The following is a 21337-nucleotide window of genomic DNA, read 5'->3' on the forward strand; positions in this document are numbered from 1 at the left end:
AAGAGTTCCTCCTTGATTAAAACTCCTTGATTGGTGCTCTATCACCCCGACTTCGCCCGCCACAGCCTGCTCATTGTTTTGGTTGGCTAGCCTGGTATTCAGTGCCTGTATATTCCACCCCTCTAAAGGGCTGTTGCCTTGGCATTTCTGAGCTGCCATTTCCGGTTCCTCGGGTTCCGCGTAACTGCGTTTTGTGCTCTGACCTTATCCAGCTGCTCTCGTCTTTGTAATTACGGGCTCGTTTGGAGTTGTTCTGCATGATAGTGGTGTAGACATTGGAATCCCACAGCCTTCACGCCCCCCCCCCCCCCCCCCCACCCTTCACCTCCCCTATTACACATGCACATACAGTATTCCTATACTGCACAAAGATTTGTCCAGGTCAATATTTTTTATAGATTAAAGAATAAGCATTTTCAGAGGTGGACATTTAAGGATTTATCTGTAGGTCAGCGTTTAAGTCTTTGCTTTAGTCTAACACTAAAGTATCTTAACATTTCTGAAATTCTGCACATTGCATTTTGTTTGCACATTCACTGTTGGCCTTTTTACATATTAATTTACATGTAACAAGAATGGAGAGGGAATGTAAGGGTATAGAGGAATTATATCTGTTGAGTGGCGGTGTTAGAATGGAGAGGGAACCTTTAGATGGGCCTCAGTAGGGAGCCCTGTTTGTCTGCAGATGTATTGTGAAAAGTGAATCAAATGTGGATTCAATTTTCCTCAGTATGAAGTTGCACAGATTTGACCCTGAGATAGAAGAGATTGTTTAAACACTCGGGTGAGCTTTGGTGTATGTTCCTGAAGTAGATATTGTATGTAGTGCTCTATTATACCAAATGTAGACATAGGTACTATGCTTATGTCTCCTATACCATCCAGTTTTGCATTAACATGCATTCAGTGTTAAAATATGTATATATATTCTTGTACATGCATGTCCTTGTGGAATGGAGTTAATGCATGTTAATGCACCATATTCAGGGCTAATAAATGGGTCATGGAGGCATCAGTACACACTGCACTGGGCTAAAGTGCACACTACACTGGGTTGAATAAGTGCACACTACACTGGATTGAATAAGTGCACACTACACTGGGTTGAAAAAGTGTACACTAATCTGGATTGAAAAGTGAACACTACACTGGCTTGAATAAGTGCACACTACACTGGCTTGAATAAGTGCACACTACACTGGGTTGAATAAGTGTACACTACACTGGGTTAAATAAGTGCACAATACACTGGGTTGAATAAGTGCACACTACACTGGGTTAAATAAGTGCACAATACACTGGGTTGAATAAGCACACACTACACTGGGTTGAAAAGTGAACACTGCACTGGGTTGAATAAGTACACACTGCACTGGGTTGAAAAGTGAACACTGCACTGGGTTGAATAAGTACACACTACACTGGGTTGAATAAGTGCACACTGCACTGGGTTGAATAAGTACACACTACACTGGGTTGAATAAGTGCACACTACACTGGGTTGAATAAGTATACCCTACAATGGGTTAAATAAGTACACACTACACTGGGTTGAATTAAGTACACACTACACTGGGTTGATTAAGTACACATTACACTGGGTTGAATAAGTACACACTGCACTGGGTTGAATAAGTGCACACTACACTGGGTTGAATAAGTGCACACTACACTGGGTTGAATAAGTACACACTACAATGGGTTAAAAAAGTACACACTACACTGGGTTGAATTAAGTACACACTACACTGGGTTGAATAAGTACACACTACACTGGGTTGAATTAAGTGCACACTACACTGGGTTGAATTAAGTGCACACTACACTGGGTTGAATTAAGTACACACTACAATGGGTTAAATAAGTACACACTACACTGGGTTGAATTAAGTACACACTACACTGGGTTGAATAAGTACACACTACACTGGGTTGAATGAAGTACACACTACACTGGGTTGAATAAGTACACACTACAATGGGTTAAATAAGTGCACACTGCACTGGGTTGAATAAGTGCACACTACACTGGGTTGAATAAGTGCACACTACACTGGGTTGAATAAGTGCACACTGCACTGGGTTGAATAAGTGCACACTACACTGGGTTGAATAAGTGCACACTGCACTGGGTTGAGAATCTTTCATCACAGAAGATTTGAAGCATTCAGCCTCAGTGAGAAAACGTGTGCAGAACAACACTGTCATTTTCATCAAAAATTGCTGATTGTTGCCCTGACAACAGAGCCAGTGGTGAATCAAAAACAGAAAAAGCGAAGGTGATAGAGTGTGCGTGTTAAAGAGATTCATTCTCAGTCTAAGACCACATTCTTTGCATTCCAGCTTTGAGCAAGATCCGAATAAAGAAAGTCCCATGATGCTTCTGTAGTTATGTGAACACCCAAGGATATCAAATCTACTAACTTACTGAGTTGTGTTTAATGAACCAAGTCATCATAAATAATTTTAGCTCAAAGTAAGTGGTACTCAAATTACCACAGAAATAAATGTTCTGTTCTTCGAACATTAAGCTCTTTCTATTTCGTGCCTGGTGTAAATATATAAATTAATAATTTTTTTCAGTTTAGAAAGTGTATATGTGAAGATATGACCAACCTTGTGTGGTAATGCTGATAATATCTATCTATACCTTTGCTATTACTAAAATATGCAGAGTCCATATTGTTTTGCTAGAAGCAGAAAATTATTTTGCTAGAAGCAGGAGACAGATCGAGGTCCATTTTTCAGTCTGAACTGCACTTGTAGGTCTCCTGAGATGATGCACTCATGCCCATAATCCACATTGCTGAAAGGGAACTGTTTTTCTCTAGGAATCCTTTACAGATTTGCTCTATGAATTCCATGCTGTTTTAGAATTCCTAGCTGTACATATTTCTGCACAGCTGAATGAATTCTGGTTGAATGCAGTTAACAACTTCAACCTTTGTGAAGGTGATGATGGATAGAGGATATCGTGTGCAGTTATTTTAGTACAATGCGTTACTAATTAAGTGATATGAGGAATTTAGACAAAAACGTAGGCCATCTACTATAAACGCTTATTCGACTTTCATTTACAACGTAATTTTGCTTCTCTCTCAGCTCTCTTGCTGTTCCTCTTTCTATTGCTCCACTGTGTGTGTGTGTGTGTGTGTGTGTGTGTGTGTGTGTGTGTGTGTGTGTGTGTTGACATATGTACCACAATCAGGCACACAGCAGTCCTGCTTTTTCTATAAATTCTATTGAAAATGTTCTTTAAAATGACACCGATTGTCTTTAGTTAATTTGTCTACATGTCTGATCAGCTCTTTAAAGCAAGACTTCCACGGAGGAGTGAGGTGTGTTTTGGCCCGCAGAAGAACTCCAACTTCACTAGATCCAGACTCTGCTCAGTCGGGGAAATTCAGCGGCCGGTTCCGTTTCATGTACCGCCGCAGCACTGATGGAGGTGAGCTCCTTTCCCCCCGGTCAGAGGTCAGAGGTCAGAGGTCAACTGCTCCATTACTTGGCCTGTATCTCCGCATCGCTCCCGCGGGAAGAGGGCGGAGAAGTTTGCCGCAGACGGGAGGAACTCATTAGAGCCCTTCAGAAAAACAAAATGCCCCGTGTCTGATTGTGTGCGACTGTGTGCACACGCAATCAAAACCGCCACCAACCACCTTTGGCGGGGCAGGTCAATAGACATCCAATTACACAATAACACTGGCCAGTTCTGCTCTGATTGCAGTTGGGTTTTAGCTGTTACTTAAATCTCACACGTTGGTGTGTCTAATAGTGATCCAGCACTGTGCTTATAGATATGATGTCTGCTCCGCTGCCAAAGGCCTGTGCTATAAATCATTTTGCGGCAGAAATCAAAACGGAGCCACTCGATGGGCTGTTGACTTCCCTGGTAATTAGCATCATACTCGGGGAGGCTGGAGTTTCCTCTTGTTAAGGGAAGGATAATGGAACAGGATAGATCAATACCTTGTGACGGAATCTAACGAGCGGTCGATAGGCCGAAGCAGCAAGTCCATCCGCATTGGGCCGAAGCTCCGCCCCCAGGATACATCCAAAGAGCAGGAGCCCTGCCCACCACCACCCCCCGGAGCCTCTCATTGGCTCTGTCCTGCAGGGAGAAAAAAAAACACAAAGAGACGTATAAAAACAACTGCATGTGCACCGGGCAGGGAGTCTTGGCAGCACACAGGCTTGATAGCCATTTAGCTACAGACGATACATCAAAGGTAGCGTGATTAGCGCATGTGATGGAAACTGCCACTGCTGAGGGCTTAAAACAGCACTATCAATAAACAGCCCCCATGCACAAGATTAAATCTCCCTCAAATCAATTAAGGGAAAAGAGACATCACTAGGAAATAAAGATAAAGGTAAGACAAATAGGTGGTACATTAAGATAATTATCGCACCGGGCGTGGATTAGACCGTAACAGCTCACTGCAGCGCTTATGTTTTTTGTAGAAGAATTGGGGAAGCGTTTCACAGAGAGTGAAAGCGCCGCCATGTTGTTGAAACAGCTCTTCCAGTCGTGTGGGGAGACTGTATTAATAGGAACTGATCAGGCCTGTTGGAATGTGGCAGCCGTGAACACGCTGAGGTAAACAGCAGTAATAAAAAAATTTACCTCAAAAACAACAAACAGACCATGGGTTGTAAACACTTTTATACGTTAAATGTGCAATAAATTAATTAAAATAACTGATTCAAAATGTACTGCAGCCACTACAGTCCAACAAAGGCATGTGTCTGACAGCCATGTCGTCTCATGTAGGTCCTCTTTTAGTTCTAACATATGAACAGAGATGATATTATTACACTACACTATTTTTAGTGCTATTAGTACAGTCAAATTTCATCTAAAACTCTAAGATCATTCACATTACAAATATGAAATGTGATCATAAACACTTCAGTCTTTCTCATCAAGCAGAGTGACATGCTTCTAACACGCACGTCAAGTTAGACATAAGTGAAAAATTAACACTCTATTTATAAAGGTGATAATATAAACTCAACGCTGCTAAAACTAACAGGGGATCATTTTACCAACCAACGTGTTTCGCCTCCAGGACTCCAGTGCACTGGGATGTACGGACGATCAAGTGCTTTTCACTTTTCCACCTTTTCTGTTGTGATCGGTACAAAAATGATCTAATTACAAAGTTATAACAACGTAAATGACTTTTTTTAACCCTTCTAAGACTTTCCTCATGTAAGATTTCATCTTTCATATAAATGTGTAAAATGATGATGCAAAGACTGACCTGCGGTCATTTATAACAATGTAGTCCTGATCTTTTGGCCTTTCTTGACCGTACGTGACAACGCGGTTGTAAGTCATAACAAAAGACGCACAATGGCCTCTGGACCGTTTTCATGACCTAAAGTGTGAGGAATTACTTATGTAACGTGCAACATTGGATTCCTTTAGGATCGCTTCTAAAGTCCTATACTGCATGTCAGGTTATACATTTCAATTTACAGTGTGACCATAGATCAAGGCAGAAGCCAGACAGGGGTTAACATCACCAGGAGCACAGGAAGTATAAGCCATACATGGTTTTGACCTGACTGACTGATTGGCATGCTAACAACTGATAGAGACATCACCTAGTGTGAAACACAGGGTTCATGTTGTCGTGCTGAGATCTGAGGGCCTTTTTCCCTGTTCCTCTTCTTTCTGGTTTTCATGACTACACAAACGGTGTGTTGCTGCTCATGTCGGTGTTTCTACTTTCACTTTTCCACTTTAGACTTCTTCTTTTTATCTACATGTCCTTGTATAGTGACATAAAACCGAGAACTATAGACGAATTTAACAAAACTATTCACTTTCCTTTTAATTGCAATTCCTTTGCTTCTATTTATCACGAAACATACAAAGATGTGCAGATTCACTGGTCACCGAGTTTCATGAATTGTATCCCCTTGTGTGAAATGTAGGGGTTATTTTTAGACACCTCTGTAAAAGGCTGTTCTCATGAGTCTGTTTGTCTTCCTCCTGATTTCATGCATGAAGACACATGCTGTTGGCCCAGAATCTGCTCTAAGACAGGTGCACACGGGTCTCCCACATACCGGCGTCGTCCTGACCTTGGAGTGCCTGTTCAGACCACTTCTTGCCTGTCGCACCTTGCACCAAGCAGGTACGTGGTGACAACAAAATGGGACTTTGACGTAAATGGGAATATGGCGAAATGTAAGCTCAGAGCAAATCTCCAAACCAGCCACAGCACACCTAGTGAAGTTCCCCATTCCACCAGGATGCAAAATTCACACTAAAAATTATGGAATAACATCTCTGATGCACAATCATGGTGCTGTGTGGTAGTTGACACTGATAGTGTCAAATGAGTATACAACTTGCATCATTTGATACTACAGATCAAAAACTTAAGCTAGTAGTAGTAGTAGTAGCTAGTAGTTAAGCAGCTAAATTTAATGCGTCCTTGCAAGCTCCAAACACTTTCTGACATATAAAGGGTTAAGACTGGAGATAAGAGGGTTTAAGACTGGTGACATATGAGGGGTTAAGACTGGAGATATAAGAGGGTGTAAGACTGGTGACGTACGAGGGGTTAAGACTGGAGATATAAGAGGGCTTTAAGACTGGTGACATACGAGGGGTTAAGACTGGAGATATAAGAGGGTTTAAGACTGGTGACATACGAGGGGTTAAGACTGGAGATATAAGAGGGTTTAAGACTGGTGACATACGAGGGGTTAAGACTGGAGATATAAGAGGGTTTAAGACTGGTGACATACGAGGGGTTAAGACTGGAGATATAAGAGGGTTTAAGACTGGTGACATACGAGGGGTTAAGACTGGAGATATAAGAGGGTTTAAGACTGGTGACATACGAGGGGTTAAGACTGGAGATATAAGACTTCCAACCTTTTGCTCCACAGTGGTTTCAGGGCTGTACCTCATAATGTAGGACACAGACATGCTATTTTTGACATGTACTGTTCTGCTCTGAGTACAGTAGATGATTTAAAATGTAGGAGATGGGTAATGTGATTGGTGGGCAAAAAGCCAATAAATCATTGTGTGTCCTGCCACCACACCACTTCAGGCAACCCTTCTGTGGACAGTGCCTGTGGACAGCGTGTGTGGACAGTGTGTGTGTGGACGTGTCAGTGGTTATGTCAGCGATCACTGCGAAAGTCCTCATGTCCTTGCTGCAGGTAGCAGCAATTACGTAGGCCGGCATCAATCCCAGGAGAAGAGAAGACCCTCCATCTTTTTCACTATCTATCTATGTGTGTGTGTGTGTGTGTGTGTGTGTGTGTGTGTGTGTGTGTGTGTGTGTGTGTGTGTGTGAGTCCTCAAACATGCACAAGAGCATGTGTTTTAGCTATTTAACTCAAGAAAACTAATAATAAAATAGAAATATAGCCGCAAGCGGCAATTACGGGGTCCAAGCTGAGGTTTGGCAAGATTTGCGCACCCACTGGCACATTATGTAAAGCTATATGAAATGTATATGAAAGTATATGAAGCACGTTCGTGAATGAAGTGCCTGCTAAAAAAACAGAATCTAAATTGCAGCTTTTTAAACTTATGGTGGTGTGCTGCTGGACGCGGGATTCGAACCGCCATTGTCCACATGCATTGTGGCTGGGAGCACCTTGCTCTACCCATTGAGCTAATGGGCCTAACCCGATTACAGGCTCAACTCTAGCTCTTTTGAGGAAAAGAATGACCTTTGCATCAGCATGCATGTTCAGCATGGAAAATGAAAATATTCACAGTACAACCATTTGTGGTGGTTTGTACCAAGTTTGGAGTTATTTGGGCAATCGGTGTGGACAGGAGAGTTTTTTGGCCGTTATAGCGCCACCTAGGTGTGCATGTCTGCCAAAATGTATGTGCAGGTCTAGACACCCAATAGGTACATGTGTGTGAAATTTGGAGTGAATACGTGAAAGCATGCCTGAGATACAGGAGATTATGTGGATTTTTGGCGAAGAATTTTTTTACCTTTGACTTGTGAGGCATGTGGCCACACCCATGTGTGGAAATGTGCACTTTTACTCTGCTAGAATCAAAGTTCAGACTCTTCTGAACATTTTGATACCACATTTGTGCATGTATGTGAAAAATCCAGGGACTAGTTCGCGCTCAAAAATGTGTGTGTATTTGCATATTATGCAAATTAGCTCGAAATGTAAGGGGCGGAGCTAATGGCTTCAAATTTATTTTTTGTAGAATGGAAGATGACTGATCAGATGCAATTGGAATTTTTTGTTTATGACATACGGTGTAGGCGTGACAATTTTTTGTGCTCTATAGCGCCACCTATGGGCGGATCGAGCTGGCGTGTTGCGCCTGAGTAGCAGAGAGGAGTACTACAAGTTGGCCAAAGGAGAAGTCTGTAGGTCTTACGGTTTAGGCTGCACAACGCGTTTTAGCAGACTGAAAGCTGATTGGTCGATAGCGGCGGCCATATTGGACATATTATTGTGCAGGTCAAGGACCTGTGCCGTAGGTGCATATAGATGATGCGTACCAAGTTTGGAGTTATTTGGACAATCGGTGTGGGCAGGAGAGTTTTTTGGCCGTTATAGCGCCACCTAGGTGTGCATGTCTGCCAAAATGTATGTGCAGGTCTAGACACCCAATAGGTGCATGTATGTGAAATTTGGTGTGAATACGTGAAAGCATGCCTGAGATATAGCAGAATATGTGTATTTTTGGCGAAGGATTTTTTGACCTTTGACTTGTGAGGCATGTGGCCACGCCCATGAGCAGAAATGTGCACTTTTGCTCTGCTAGAATCAAAGTTCAGACTCTTGTGAGCGCCTGGATACCACATATGTGCATGTATGTGAAAAATCCAGGGACTAGTTCGCGCTCAAAAATGTGTGCGTATTTGCATGTTATGCAAATTAGCTCGACATGTAAGGGGCGGAGCATATGGCTTCAATGAAACTTTTTTTAGATGAGCACATGCCTGATCAGATGAAGTTTACATTTTGTCTCTAGGACATACGGTTTAGGAGAAACACCTGTTTAAACTTTTTCATGCGTTTGTGTGCGCTATAGCGCCACCTATGGTCGGATCGGGCTGGCGTGTTGCGCCTGAGTAGCGGAGAGGAGTACTACAAGTTGGCCAAAGGAGAAGTCTGTAGGTCTTACGGTTTAGGCTGCACAACGCGTTTTAGCGGAGAAAAAGAATAATAATAATAATAATAAATATAGCCGCAAGCGGCAATTACGGGGTCCAAGCTGAGGTTTGGCAAGATTTGCGCACCCACTGGTACATCATGTAAAGGTATTTGAAATGTATATGAAAGTATATGAAGCACGTTCGTGAATGAAGTGCCTGCTAAAAAAACAGAATCTAAATTGCAGCTTTTTAAACTTATGGTGGTGTGCTGCCCGACGTGGGATTCGAACCGCCATTGTCCACATGCATTGTGGCTGGGAGCACCTTGCTCTACCCATTGAGCTAATGGGCCTGACCCAATTACAGGCTCAACTCTAGCTCTTTTGAGGAAAAGAATGACCTTTGCATCAGCATGCATGTTCAGCATGGAAAATGAAAATATTCACAGTACAACCCTTTGTGGTGGTTTGTACCAAGTTTGGAGTTATTTGGGCAATCGGTGTGGGCAGGAGAGTTTTTTGGCCGTTATAGCGCCACCTAGGTGTGCATGTCTGCCAAAATGTATGTGCAGGTCTAGACACCCAATAGGTACATGTGTGTGAAATTTGGAGTGAATACGTGAAAGCATGCCTGAGATACAGCAGATTATGTGGATTTTTGGCGAAGAATTTTTTTACCTTTGACTTGTGAGGCATGTGGCTATGCCCATGTGTGGAAATGTGCACTTTTGCTCTGCTAGAATCAAAGTTCAGACTCTTCTGAACATTTTGATACCACATATGTGCATGTATGTGAAAAATCCAGGGACTAGTTCGCGCTCAAAAATGTGTGTGTATTTGCATATTATGCAAATTAGCTCGAAATGTAAGGGGCGGAGCTAATGGCTTCAAATTTATTTTTTGTAGAATGGAAGATGACTGATCAGATGCAATTGGAATTTTTTGTTTATGACATACGGTGTAGGCGTGACAATTTTTTGCGCTCTATAGCGCCACCTATGGGCGGATCGGACTGGCATGTTGCGCCTGAGTAGCGGAGAGGAGTACTACAAGTTGGCCAAAGGAGAAGTCTGTAGGTGTTACGGTTTAGGCTGCACGATGCATTTTAGCGGACTGAAAGCTGATTGGTCGATAGCGGCGGCCATATTGGACATATGATGGTGCAGGTCAAGGACCTGTGTCATAGGGGCATATAGATGATGCGTACCAAGTTTGGAGTTATTTGGCCAATCGGTGTGGGCAGGAGAGTTTTTTGGCCGTTATAGCGCCACCTAGGTGTGCATGTCTGCCAAAATGTATGTGCAGGTCTAGACACCCAATAGGTGCATGTATATGAAATTTGGTGTGAATACGTGAAAGCATGCCTGAGATATAACAGAATATGTGTATTTTTGGCGAAGGATTTTTTGACCTTTGACTTGTGAGGTATGTGGCCACGCCCATGTGCAGAAATGTGCACTTTTGCTCTGCTAGAATCAAAGTTCAGACTCTTGTGAGCGCCTGGATACCACATATGTGCATGTATGTGAAAAATCCAGGGACTAGTTCGCGCTCAAAAATGTGTGCGTATTTGCATGTTATGCAAATTAGCTCGACATGTAAGGGGCGGAGCATATGGCTTCAATGAAACTTTTTTTAGATGAGCACATGCCTGATCAGATGAAGTTTACATTTTGTCTCTAGGACATACGGTTTAGGAGAAACACCAGTTTAAACTTTTTCATGCGTTTGTGTGCGCTATAGCGCCACCTATGGTCGGATCGAGCTGGCGTGTTGCGCCTGAGTAGCGGAGAGGAGTACTACAAGTTGGCCAAAGGAGAAGTCTGTAGGTCTTACGGTTTAGGCTGCACAACGCGTTTTAGCGGAGAAAAAGAATAATAATAATAATAATAATAATAATAATAATAATAATAATCGGAACAAATACAATAGGGTTCCAGCACCACTGGTGCTTGGACCCCTAATAAATAATAATAATAATAATCGGAACAAATACAATAGGGTTCCAGCACCACTGGTGCTTGGACCCCTAATTACAAAGTAAAAGCTAGCATTCAGTACCACTCACAGACTCATAATATAAATAATGCGAGAGGCTTGACCCCCTTTAAACTAAAGTCATGTGTGCACCACCGCCAGCCCAAGACGTGATATATAAAATATAAAAGCACACTTATTATATTTGCCCTCTAAAATTTGAATGTAAAGAGTAGCCTTCATTTTTGACCCCGAGCACGAGAAGTTAATGATATACAGAATGTGAAGTCATGATCGATGATCACGGGAATCTGTGATCATTTATGCATGCCTTCTCCTGTGACCACAGGTTCTCATTTGTGATAGCGTGTTTAGTCCTTGCTCGTGATCACTGAGATCAGTCCCACACCTCATGGGATACTCTGTCAACAATCATACAAGCGTAAGTATGGTGCGTTCTGGATGCTTCCCAAACGCTAACCCCCAAAGGCCAGACTGGCACCCAGCAGGTGTTGCCATGTTCGTCATGACGGTATCTAGGTCAGGGTTGCTGGTTTTGCACGAGGTGCCCCTCTGTTTAATATGCATGACTCCCTCACAGCACGCGCCGACCCCCTGATAGTTATCACCCACTGGCTCATGACTCATGCATATGTCTTTGTGTATTTTTAGTATCCATCTAGAGTTAAATAAGCACAAGTAAGCAAACAGGACGGACAGCGTACAACCGCTGCAGCGTGCTATCGCTCGCGCTATCACTCGCGCTAGCGCTCGTCTCATTTCTTATGAATTCTATGAATATTTGAATACACTTTAGACACGAGTTCACGTTTAAGGCCTCGTTATGTTTATGTTGTTAAATGAAATGGGCCCGCCATATATTCTGGTTTATCACCGCAGGCGATTCTCGTTGCCGCTGCTTACTCTGACTGCCACCCCCCCGCACCCTGCTGGGGTCCAGACGGGCAGAATTTGGGAGGGAGGGGGGGAAAGGTGCCTGCAACCGTCTGTAGGATTCGATCAGAACGTGCGTGGTCGGTGTCTCCCAGTCTGGCAGTGTACGCTTGGAAGAGGAAGGAGGAAAGACGTGGCAGGGTGGATCAGACCGGGGAGGAACGGAGTGAAAGCTGTGAGTCAGACTGCAGAGACGGTCATCCCAACTTCTCCCGATGACCACAAATCGGCCGTGGCGTGTTCAACTTTCCTGGCATTAACTTTTAAATGAGATATTTGTCACTCCTGGTCTACACAGTGCATCAAATGGTGACGGTTTCCCAGCAGGCCGTGCAGCTGCAGGCGAAAGTACACTGGCTCTACAGAGTCAGAAGCACGCGGACAAAAGCCCTTTTACCATCGTTTAGAGACATGGGGCAAACCAGGGCAGCAAGCAATCCAAAGACAATGTCAGTTCCCTCTCCTGTTTAACAAGAAGGTGGTGGTGGACATGTGATTCTGTGAACCTTAGCCATGGGCTAAAAGTGAAAATGTATCAAAACATAAAAGTAGAGATGCAGGATATCTGATTGAATTCATTGTTAAGTGACGCACTCTGAACTTTTCACATACCTCATGGTTTTTAAAGGATGGTTCTAGAAGCACTATAGAGACACGTATACACCAAGGTCACCCTAAATATACTGCCTGTATGGAGGCAGCTAACTTTCATTTTATGCAAGCAGCTAACTCATCATTTTTCAACACGTTTGGTGATTTACTTCATTCTGTATTTTTAACCTTTTGTATTATCAATAGAGCTGTGCTACTTTGCATACTATATAGTAATCCATAAAATGCAGGGGTGAAGCATTACCTGTCTGCCCTTACCCCAGTTCAGTGATAATGTGGTGCTTATATATAAAACAGACTGCCATGACAGTGTAAAACTATAATTTTTTTTATTGACAGGAAGAAAATAATAGAATACTGTAAACATGTATATATTTTGTTATTCAGTATGTTGGGATTTTGACCCTTGCCTGCTTAACAGATTGTGTTCCAATGTGTTTAGCTTCATTTCTAGTCTGGGCAATAAGGACTACAGGTAAAGAGACATAAAAAAGTTACCTCATAAATTTATGGAATTTGATAACACTGACATGCATGACATGTCAGAAGAACTGATATAAATTGGTTTAGCGCCACACAGAGGTAAACACCAGAGGGATAAACACCAGAGGGGTAAACACCAGAGGGGTAAACAACAGGATTTCACTTTCATACCCTGTTACTCTGAAAGTTTGTCTTCTGTCCAAGGAACCTGCTACCTTGTCAAGGTTTTGAACAACAGTCTCCCTGTCATGTCTCACAGCTGCGTAAACAAGCTCAGTCACATTCTCAAAGTTGGAGCGTGTTTAGTAGAGACGCCTGCAAGAGTCCCAGAAGACCCCGACGCTGCCACAGACTGGTGGCTGCCACGGCAACACTTTCTTCCCTCGCCTCCAAAACGTAGACCACACCTTCAGTCTTATGAGACTTATGAGAAGCGGTGTAGACATTTATGTAGGACACATTGTTCCAGAAACTCTATATGACCAAAGGACAAACAAACTAGTACACTCTAAAAGACAAGGATTCTGGACAAATAATTAGACAAATAAATACTTGTGTGTGTGTGTGTGTGTGTGTGTGTGTGTGTGTGTGTGTGTGTGTGTGTGTGTGTGTGCAGTATGTAGCTCTGATCCAAGAAGGATGACAGACATGAACTCACTGTCATGCGTGGTCGGCCTAGGTCTGGGTCTTTAACCAGATTAGAGGGGTGGCGTAATCCTAATCCTGGCCTAGGGAGGAGGACCCGTGAATATCCTTCAACATTTCCACTCAGTGCTGTGCTCCAAATGTCAGTCAGATAACAGAGCACAGGCAAAAGCACAGGATCACAGATGAGAGCTGTGATAGGGCCTTGTGTGGGCTTTGCCCTGACTCTGCATTTGTGATGTCATTACTTATTATTCCAAATCCTTTAAAATGGGCTTGTTATCTCTTCTATTCACATATCTCTTCCAGTTCAGAAACTGTGATTACACTGAGCTTTGAACTCCATCATGTATGATGTATCTCCTGGACCGATTCTTCTTTTCTCTTGATTTTTGAAATGTCAGTGGATTAGTGGCAGAGAATTTATAAAAACTCCCAACAAACATACACACACACACACACACACACACACACACACACACACACACACACACACACACACACACACGCAAGGTCATTTCGAAATACCACATAGCTAATATTTATAATCACATATGTATACATATAGGTATAACTATTAAGACAAATACAGATTGACATTTATTCGGAAAGCAGTGGTTTCTCAACACTGCTAGAAAGACCACAAGCCCTAGTGCTATTGCAGTGAAGGAAGGCTGTACTGTATAGAGAACACAGTAAACTTACATGGTTCATAAAAACTCTACAGCCCTGATATTGCCCACGTGCTCCAGTCTTCTGCCACACTTACTCGCCATCTTCCCAGAGAAGCTTATATCCCACTATAATTAGTTCAATCTTTAAACACATCATTCTTTAAATCTTTCTAAACATCTCTAGGAGCATAAGCAAGGTTTCCATATAATCCTGGATTATAGCAATGTGGGTGAGAGAGCATCTCTGCAGTTAAATCAGTGGAGTATTGTTAAATCAGCGAAGTATTGTTAAATCAGTGGAGTATTGTTAAATCAGTGGAGTATTGTTAAATCAGCGAAGTATTGTTAAATCAGTGGAGTATTGTTAAATCAGCGAAGTATTGTTAAATCAGTGCAGTTTTGCTAAATCTCCACTGTCAGAAAATGACAAGGCCCTTTGGAATCAGTGCCCTGCCATGTCAAACACTGTATCAAGCTGATTATGAAGGCCGTGTTTAGAGTCGCTCTAAGGAAATCTCAGAGGTGTTCGGCCACCCTGGAAGACACATGGCTGTGGCCTGCTCTCAGCAGGCCTGGCATAAACGCCGCTCCTCTGGGGTTGCGTGTGCAAGGAGCCCTCCCTACCACTGATCCATCCGTGAGCAGGTGCAGCTGGGCTTTCGTGAGGTGCGTGAAGCCAGAATTAGGTCAGTGCTGATGGGAGGTGTGAGCAGCATCGCGGACCCCAGGGGGGGGGGCGGCACTCCGCCTGCTCGGGGAGCCTCTACGCAACCCCGCGGAAGCCCCCCGAAAGCTTCCCCCTTTCATCCAGCTCGTGAGCTTCTTGGACAGCGCAGCCTGGTGGGAAAGCGCAGAAAGTTCGGCGGGCCGGTGGAGAAAATGCGGGTGGCACGGCGGTTCCTGGTCTGAGGCAATCCAGATGGGCTCTGGTGGCTGGCTAATCACTTTAGCGTGACAGGAGCTCATCTGCGAGCCCCTCTGCTGGGACCCCCCTGGGCTTTGATCCCTGTCTGCTGCTCTAGACTCTACAAAAGCAACCGCCGCTGTGCCTAAGCTGCAACTCGGATCAGTTTTATCTGACCCCTCCCTGACACAGCAAAACGAATCATACTCTGTTTCACACTGCTAACTTTTCGTTTGTTGCTGAGAAAACGGAATCTAATATATACTCTTTGCCGGGGAACGCTGCTAAGGTGTTTCAGGTAATGAATTCCAGACGCACCTGTCCATTATGACACTATTATGGGAGTCAGATGCAAAGCATGGTGAGCACTGGAAACGACGCTGACTGTGGGTGGGATAACAGTCTGGTGGCTGAGGCACCTGGGGCACTCCAACACACCTGCTCCAGCTCATTACGGGCTGATAATGAGCTGTTCCCTTTAAACTGTGCGAGTGGAAATGGATTTCCAGAACCAGAGTAGCACAGTGAGGGTTAAGAGCATCTTCACCTGATAAGCAGCGTTCGATAAATGTGGAACCCACGTGACTTCATTGCCCAGTGGAGGTCAGATTACATGGGACGGCCAACCTGCCGTGTCTGTCGTGTTAAGCAACAGCCGAAAGGAGCCGGAGTCACACGGCGACAGGTGATTGGCTGCTGCCTGAGCCCATTAAAATGCAATGCTTGGCTGGGCTGATTTGCAAAGCTGAGGTGTCCGTATCATGCTGACACACCCATTTGTATGATGGAGGCAGGTTGGGGGTGGACAAATGACTTCCAACCAACAGAAACAGGAGATGTGTTACATGACACCGCAGTGACCCACTGATGATGGCATTTATGTCTGGGTCCTGGCACGGGTGGGAAATTACACTGACCAGAGCAAAAATGCACAAAAATACCACTCTGAACACACACACACACACACACACACACACACACACACACACACACACACACACACACGCACACACACAACAGTACAATGATACCAGGCAGCCCACACATTCTGTCTCTTTAGAGACCACACAAGATTCATTCCAAGAAGCAATGTTTTCCCTCACAGTTTGACCTTGGCCTCTGCTCACCATCTAAAGATCGTTCCGGGCTGTTGAAGTGTATCAGCTATGGCACCATTAGGACTTTGTCCCAAGACACAAGTTTGATCAAAGACTAGTTGTGGCATTCGATCACCCGTGACGGTCAGGAGCCTGTGCTGTCAAATACAGAGCGCAATCCCCAATGGGACTTCAACTAACACAAACAGATAAACCCATGAACCAGCACCGGTTCTAAAATTTCACTCAGCAAAACTGGTGGATTTACAGAGACGGCATTATACATTTCCAGTGCCAGGTTTAACTAATAATTGACAATCTGTTAATTCACCTGCTTTCAGAACATTTTACAAGAATCCATTGCGGCTTCATGAATCTCTAAATCTATGCATGGGGAGGTCCGTCTCTTTACACTTTTTATTTATAGTGTTACAACATAACAATGAACTAAGAACAGAAGTCAACAGCACGTTCAATCTCCTACATCCTGGATCCATCAGGTGTTATTATTTTGCAGCGAAGCATTCAGAAGTGTCATGTCAGACAGTTTCATGGCTACATTTCGCTTTGCTGCTCTGCAGACAAGCACTCTGCCAGTGCTCTCTTTCCATTGAGAGTATTTTATACTGTCCCAAGCCAAAAATGAGTTCCTTCGTCGCAATTATTTCAGTAGATAGCTGCTCGCAACATCTGAGGTGAAAACTCCACTTCCTCATTTGAGTCTGTGACATATCCCGTGTCTACAGGCAGCTGAGACGTGTTGCTTGTGCAGGACAGTCCTGACCCGACTGGTCCGCGGTGTCGGGAATCATTAAAGAAGCCGTAGAGTTCCTCCAGCTCTGCGGTGTTTCTCACTGTGCAAGAGTAGTCTGAACGTTGAGCAGTATGGGCATATTACATTTGAACTGGTTTAATACCTGCAGTGTGAACAGGAATTTAGTGTAAATAAACCATTTACAATGGAGAGCCATTCAAATGAACTGTGCTCAGTATATAAAACTACTTTGCTTTTGTTTATGCAGATGAAAGTGAACGGCATTTTTTCACTGTATTGTTCATGATTCATTCATCTGTTCATCTTAGCAAAATCATTGACCGCTGTATTATATTGATGGTGAATGATTGCACATCAACATGATAACATGATAAATTAGCTTTTCTACCACTACTACTACTACTCCTAGTACTACTACTACAACAATGATTACTATTACTACTACAACAATGATTACTACTACTACTACACTACTACTACTACTATTACTATTACTACTACTACTACACTACTACTATTACTACTACTACTGCTACTACTACTACTACTTCTACTACTACTATTATACTACTACTACTAGTAATACTATTACTACTACTACTACTACTATTACTACTACTACTACTACGCTACTATTACTACTACTACTGCTACTATCACTACTACTACTCCTACTACTACTATTCTACTACTACTACTACTACTACTACTAATACTACTACTACTACTAATATTCTACTACTACTAATACTACTACAATTATTATTACTACTACTACTGCTACTACTACTACTACTACACTACTACTACTACTACTTCTATCCTACTACTACTAATGCTACTACAATTATTATTACTACTACTACTACTACTACTGCTACTACTACTACTACTACTACACTACTACTACACTACTACTACTACTATTCTTGATGTTGTCATTGAAAATGCTTATTTCAAAATGACTTTATGACAAAAAATCCAAGATGTGGATCCAGCCCCATGTGGCCCTGCTTAACCACATCAAAATGGCCTGTGTGCTCCCTTTACATCGCTACACTGACTTCATGCAGCCAGTAAAGCAAATGTCCTCTGTGCTCTAGCGCACGTCTTCCTCTCTGCGTCTTCCTCTCTGCGTCTTCAGAAGTAAAGCAAGTGTCCAGTGCCCCTTCTCGCTTACACGCCACATCTGACTCGAGTGAAAGAATCACGTGGCTTTCTTGTTGATTATGGTCGAGCTTCTCCTCCGTGTTCAGGCAAATCAGAGGTTTGGAGCCATGTATTAAGAGCCACTCACCTGTATGATTTGTTAGTGATTGGAACTGTGCCCAGTAACATACAGTGGCTGATTACCAGGGCCCCTGACTACAACTGCATAGAATTGCATGGCCAAGCTATTGTTGACGAACTCACTTCCTCGTAGGATAAAATAGAAAAGAATGACAAAGTGTTATGGGCTGACAGTCTCTACTACGAATTTAAGTTATGAAAAGAAAGACAACACCGACTTTTTCTTCAGTGAACCCTTTTTGATTGCAGATGACAATCTCTTAATGGATTGTTTATTTATTTCATTTTGTGACTATGTTTCGATGTGTTTTTATAATAAACACTTTATGACAGTGTTGTGGCTTGCCTCTCTTAACAGCTCTGAGGAGTGCACAGTTCGAGGCCACATTGTTTTTTTTTGGGGGGGGGGGAGTGTGAGGGAGTGCACGCCTTTGTGTGCATGAGGATAAAGAGAGTGAGGGAGCTTACGCGTGGGAGAACGCATTACAGCGCTTGTTCGCAGTTAGTACGACTTCTCACTGCGTTCACGTTTGCTGGACGTTCAATGCAGGCTTCAGTGCCCGGCACTTCAATAGCAAGCCTCGGGTGAAAAGACTAGAGGCTGGATGCGTATCTGTATGTATGCGATGTAGAACTTGGTGCACATTAAAATCCAGTCAGGCACGAAAGCATGGGGACTGACCCTCAATGACTTCTCATACATTAACGACAAACCTCATCTATCATACACTGCACAGGGGAGTAGCATGCACCTCTATTACCCCCCAGTCCTATGAGAAGAACCCCAATCGGGAGTAGAACTTGAGAAAGAGCAGCTATTGCAGCTATTTGACACCTTAGCACTGGGCTGCAAAAGAAATACGAACGTGCACATACAAATGTAGCCAAAATATCAGAGTACGACTGGTTCAGATATGGAATTGAAGGTTGCGTTGTAGAAAGCTTGGGATCATAACGCCATATGAAAAAAACAGGTTTCAACTAAACACTCGTCAACTCAGTGTAATTCAAGATTTCAAAGAATGGCACTGAGACTGATCAAAAAGGGTGCGGTTTTGTTTATTTTCTTGTTGTGGAACGTGCGAATTAGAAAGAAAATCTCCTTTGTGGTAAAAATAAAGTCAATGCAAATCAGTATCGCTGCCAATGCAGACTGGAAACGCTATTAAATGTAGCAAGAAACTCTTGCTCACACAAAGTGTACCCTTTCAGAAATGTTTATCCACCTCAGACTCAACTCTCATACGGTGCTGTGTCCAAACACGGCGAGAGGGGTGAAGAAAAATATCGAATCATAAAACAGTCATAGTTCCGATGTGACCTTTATATGAAAACGGAGATTTAAAACGAGAAATGTGGAAAATCACTTCTTCATCGCCACAGCAGTTGAGACTAAATGATTCCGCGTAGTATAGAAAAACGAGTATAATCCCCGTGCAACGAAAGGTGTTAATCAGGGATTAACGCTGAGAAAAAAGAACATACCAAGTAGTGTGCTTCGTTATCAAACGACGTGAAACATCGCCCCTGGAACACACGTTAAATGCTTCGTTCGAAAAATGTCATTTTTTACCGCATCTGGGCATTTTTTCAACCGCCCAGCAAACTTGGAAATACTAACGACATGGTTTGTTCAACTTCATCGCATCCGTTATTCGACGTTACCGTACTGCTCTGGTCAGGTGTCTGTTAGCTGTAGCTGAATGGTTTATGTAACGGCTTAGTCTGTGTTATGCTTGTATGTTCGCACTTAAAATAAGTACACACAGAGATGACCATGAGAATGTCTTTTGTAGATTTTCGCTTCTTCCTTTTGCTACGCGCTCAGTACTGCATCAGTATTCAGGACCGGCCAACATTATTAAACGCTGTTTTGATACTGAAACAGAGATCTTTTGCCACTGACACTGTCTCATAAGCCTGATATTTAATAATGAGACACATATGAGAACATATATAAACAGTTATTTACCTGTGTGTCCGACTACAGATCATTCAGACAGGTAATCCCGAAAGAGGTGCTCAAAGAGTCTCACTTTAGAAGAACAATGTAACTGGTGCGGAAAGAACAGAATTCCGTTTCTTTGGAATCGCACTTGTCCCCGAAATGCAAATCCCTAAATGAATTTATTAACAGGATTTATGTATTCCTCCTTTTGAAACAATATCTTCCCTCAGTCGAAGAGTAAATCCTTGTTTCAGCACCACTGGTGGAGTGGACAGCTCCGCGTAAATCGGCTCACCTCTCGCTCTTGGGTCTTCACCGCCACTGAGGGAGAAGCGTAAGCCCTCACCTACTGGCTGCTTCCCGCTCGAATTTACATACAATCACACAATCAGCCAATCAGAATCCAGCTTTAAGCTCCGGCAAGTGAAAACAGTCAGCTGGAAAGACAGAGCTCAGTCGGTTAAGAGAATTGTCCTTGACTGGGTTTGAGTGGTGGCTGTCCACCTCCGACGTGCGTGCGTGCGTGCGTGCGTGTGTGTGTGTGTGTGTGTGTGTGTGTGTGTGTGTGTGTGTGTGTGTGTGTGTGTGACAGGGAGAGCGAGAGAGTGAGAGAGAGAGAGAGAGAGAGAAAGAGAGAGAGATAGATCATGTTGGTTATATAAATATATACTCGGTAGAGCCTGGAATTTTATAACCGACGAGATCTTCTAGAGAACTTCTAACTTCTCTACCTTGTGCAGAAATGTAATACTCGCGAAATCAGTGCAATCTTTAGCAGCAAACGAGCTGACAGCAATAGTCAGCATTCTGTTCTTTCCGTTTTTTGAAGCGCATTTTTGCCAGCAGCCGCCAAACTGTCATGC

The 21337-nt window shown here is 43.3% G+C and overlaps 1 protein-coding gene across 2 annotated transcripts in view; it reads right to left on the bottom strand.

The window, feature by feature from the left end:
- The window catches only part of fstl5 (follistatin-like 5), a 109933-nt gene extending 88935 nt beyond the window's left edge, over positions 1-20998 (bottom strand). For both annotated transcript variants that reach the window (XM_076994502.1, XM_076994501.1), the window contains exons 1-2: positions 20499-20998; positions 3970-4111 (exon numbers count right to left, since the gene is read on the bottom strand). In XM_076994502.1, coding sequence (XP_076850617.1) covers positions 3970-4111; positions 20499-20521 — 165 coding nt within the window. In that variant the 5' untranslated portion in view covers positions 20522-20998. The remainder of the gene's footprint in view (positions 1-3969; positions 4112-20498) is intronic.
- Between the last annotated feature and the right edge of the window lie 339 nt (positions 20999-21337).

Source organism: Brachyhypopomus gauderio, unplaced genomic scaffold (assembly GCF_052324685.1).
Source record: "Brachyhypopomus gauderio isolate BG-103 unplaced genomic scaffold, BGAUD_0.2 sc146, whole genome shotgun sequence".
Classification (NCBI taxonomy): Eukaryota; Metazoa; Chordata; class Actinopteri; order Gymnotiformes; family Hypopomidae; genus Brachyhypopomus; species Brachyhypopomus gauderio.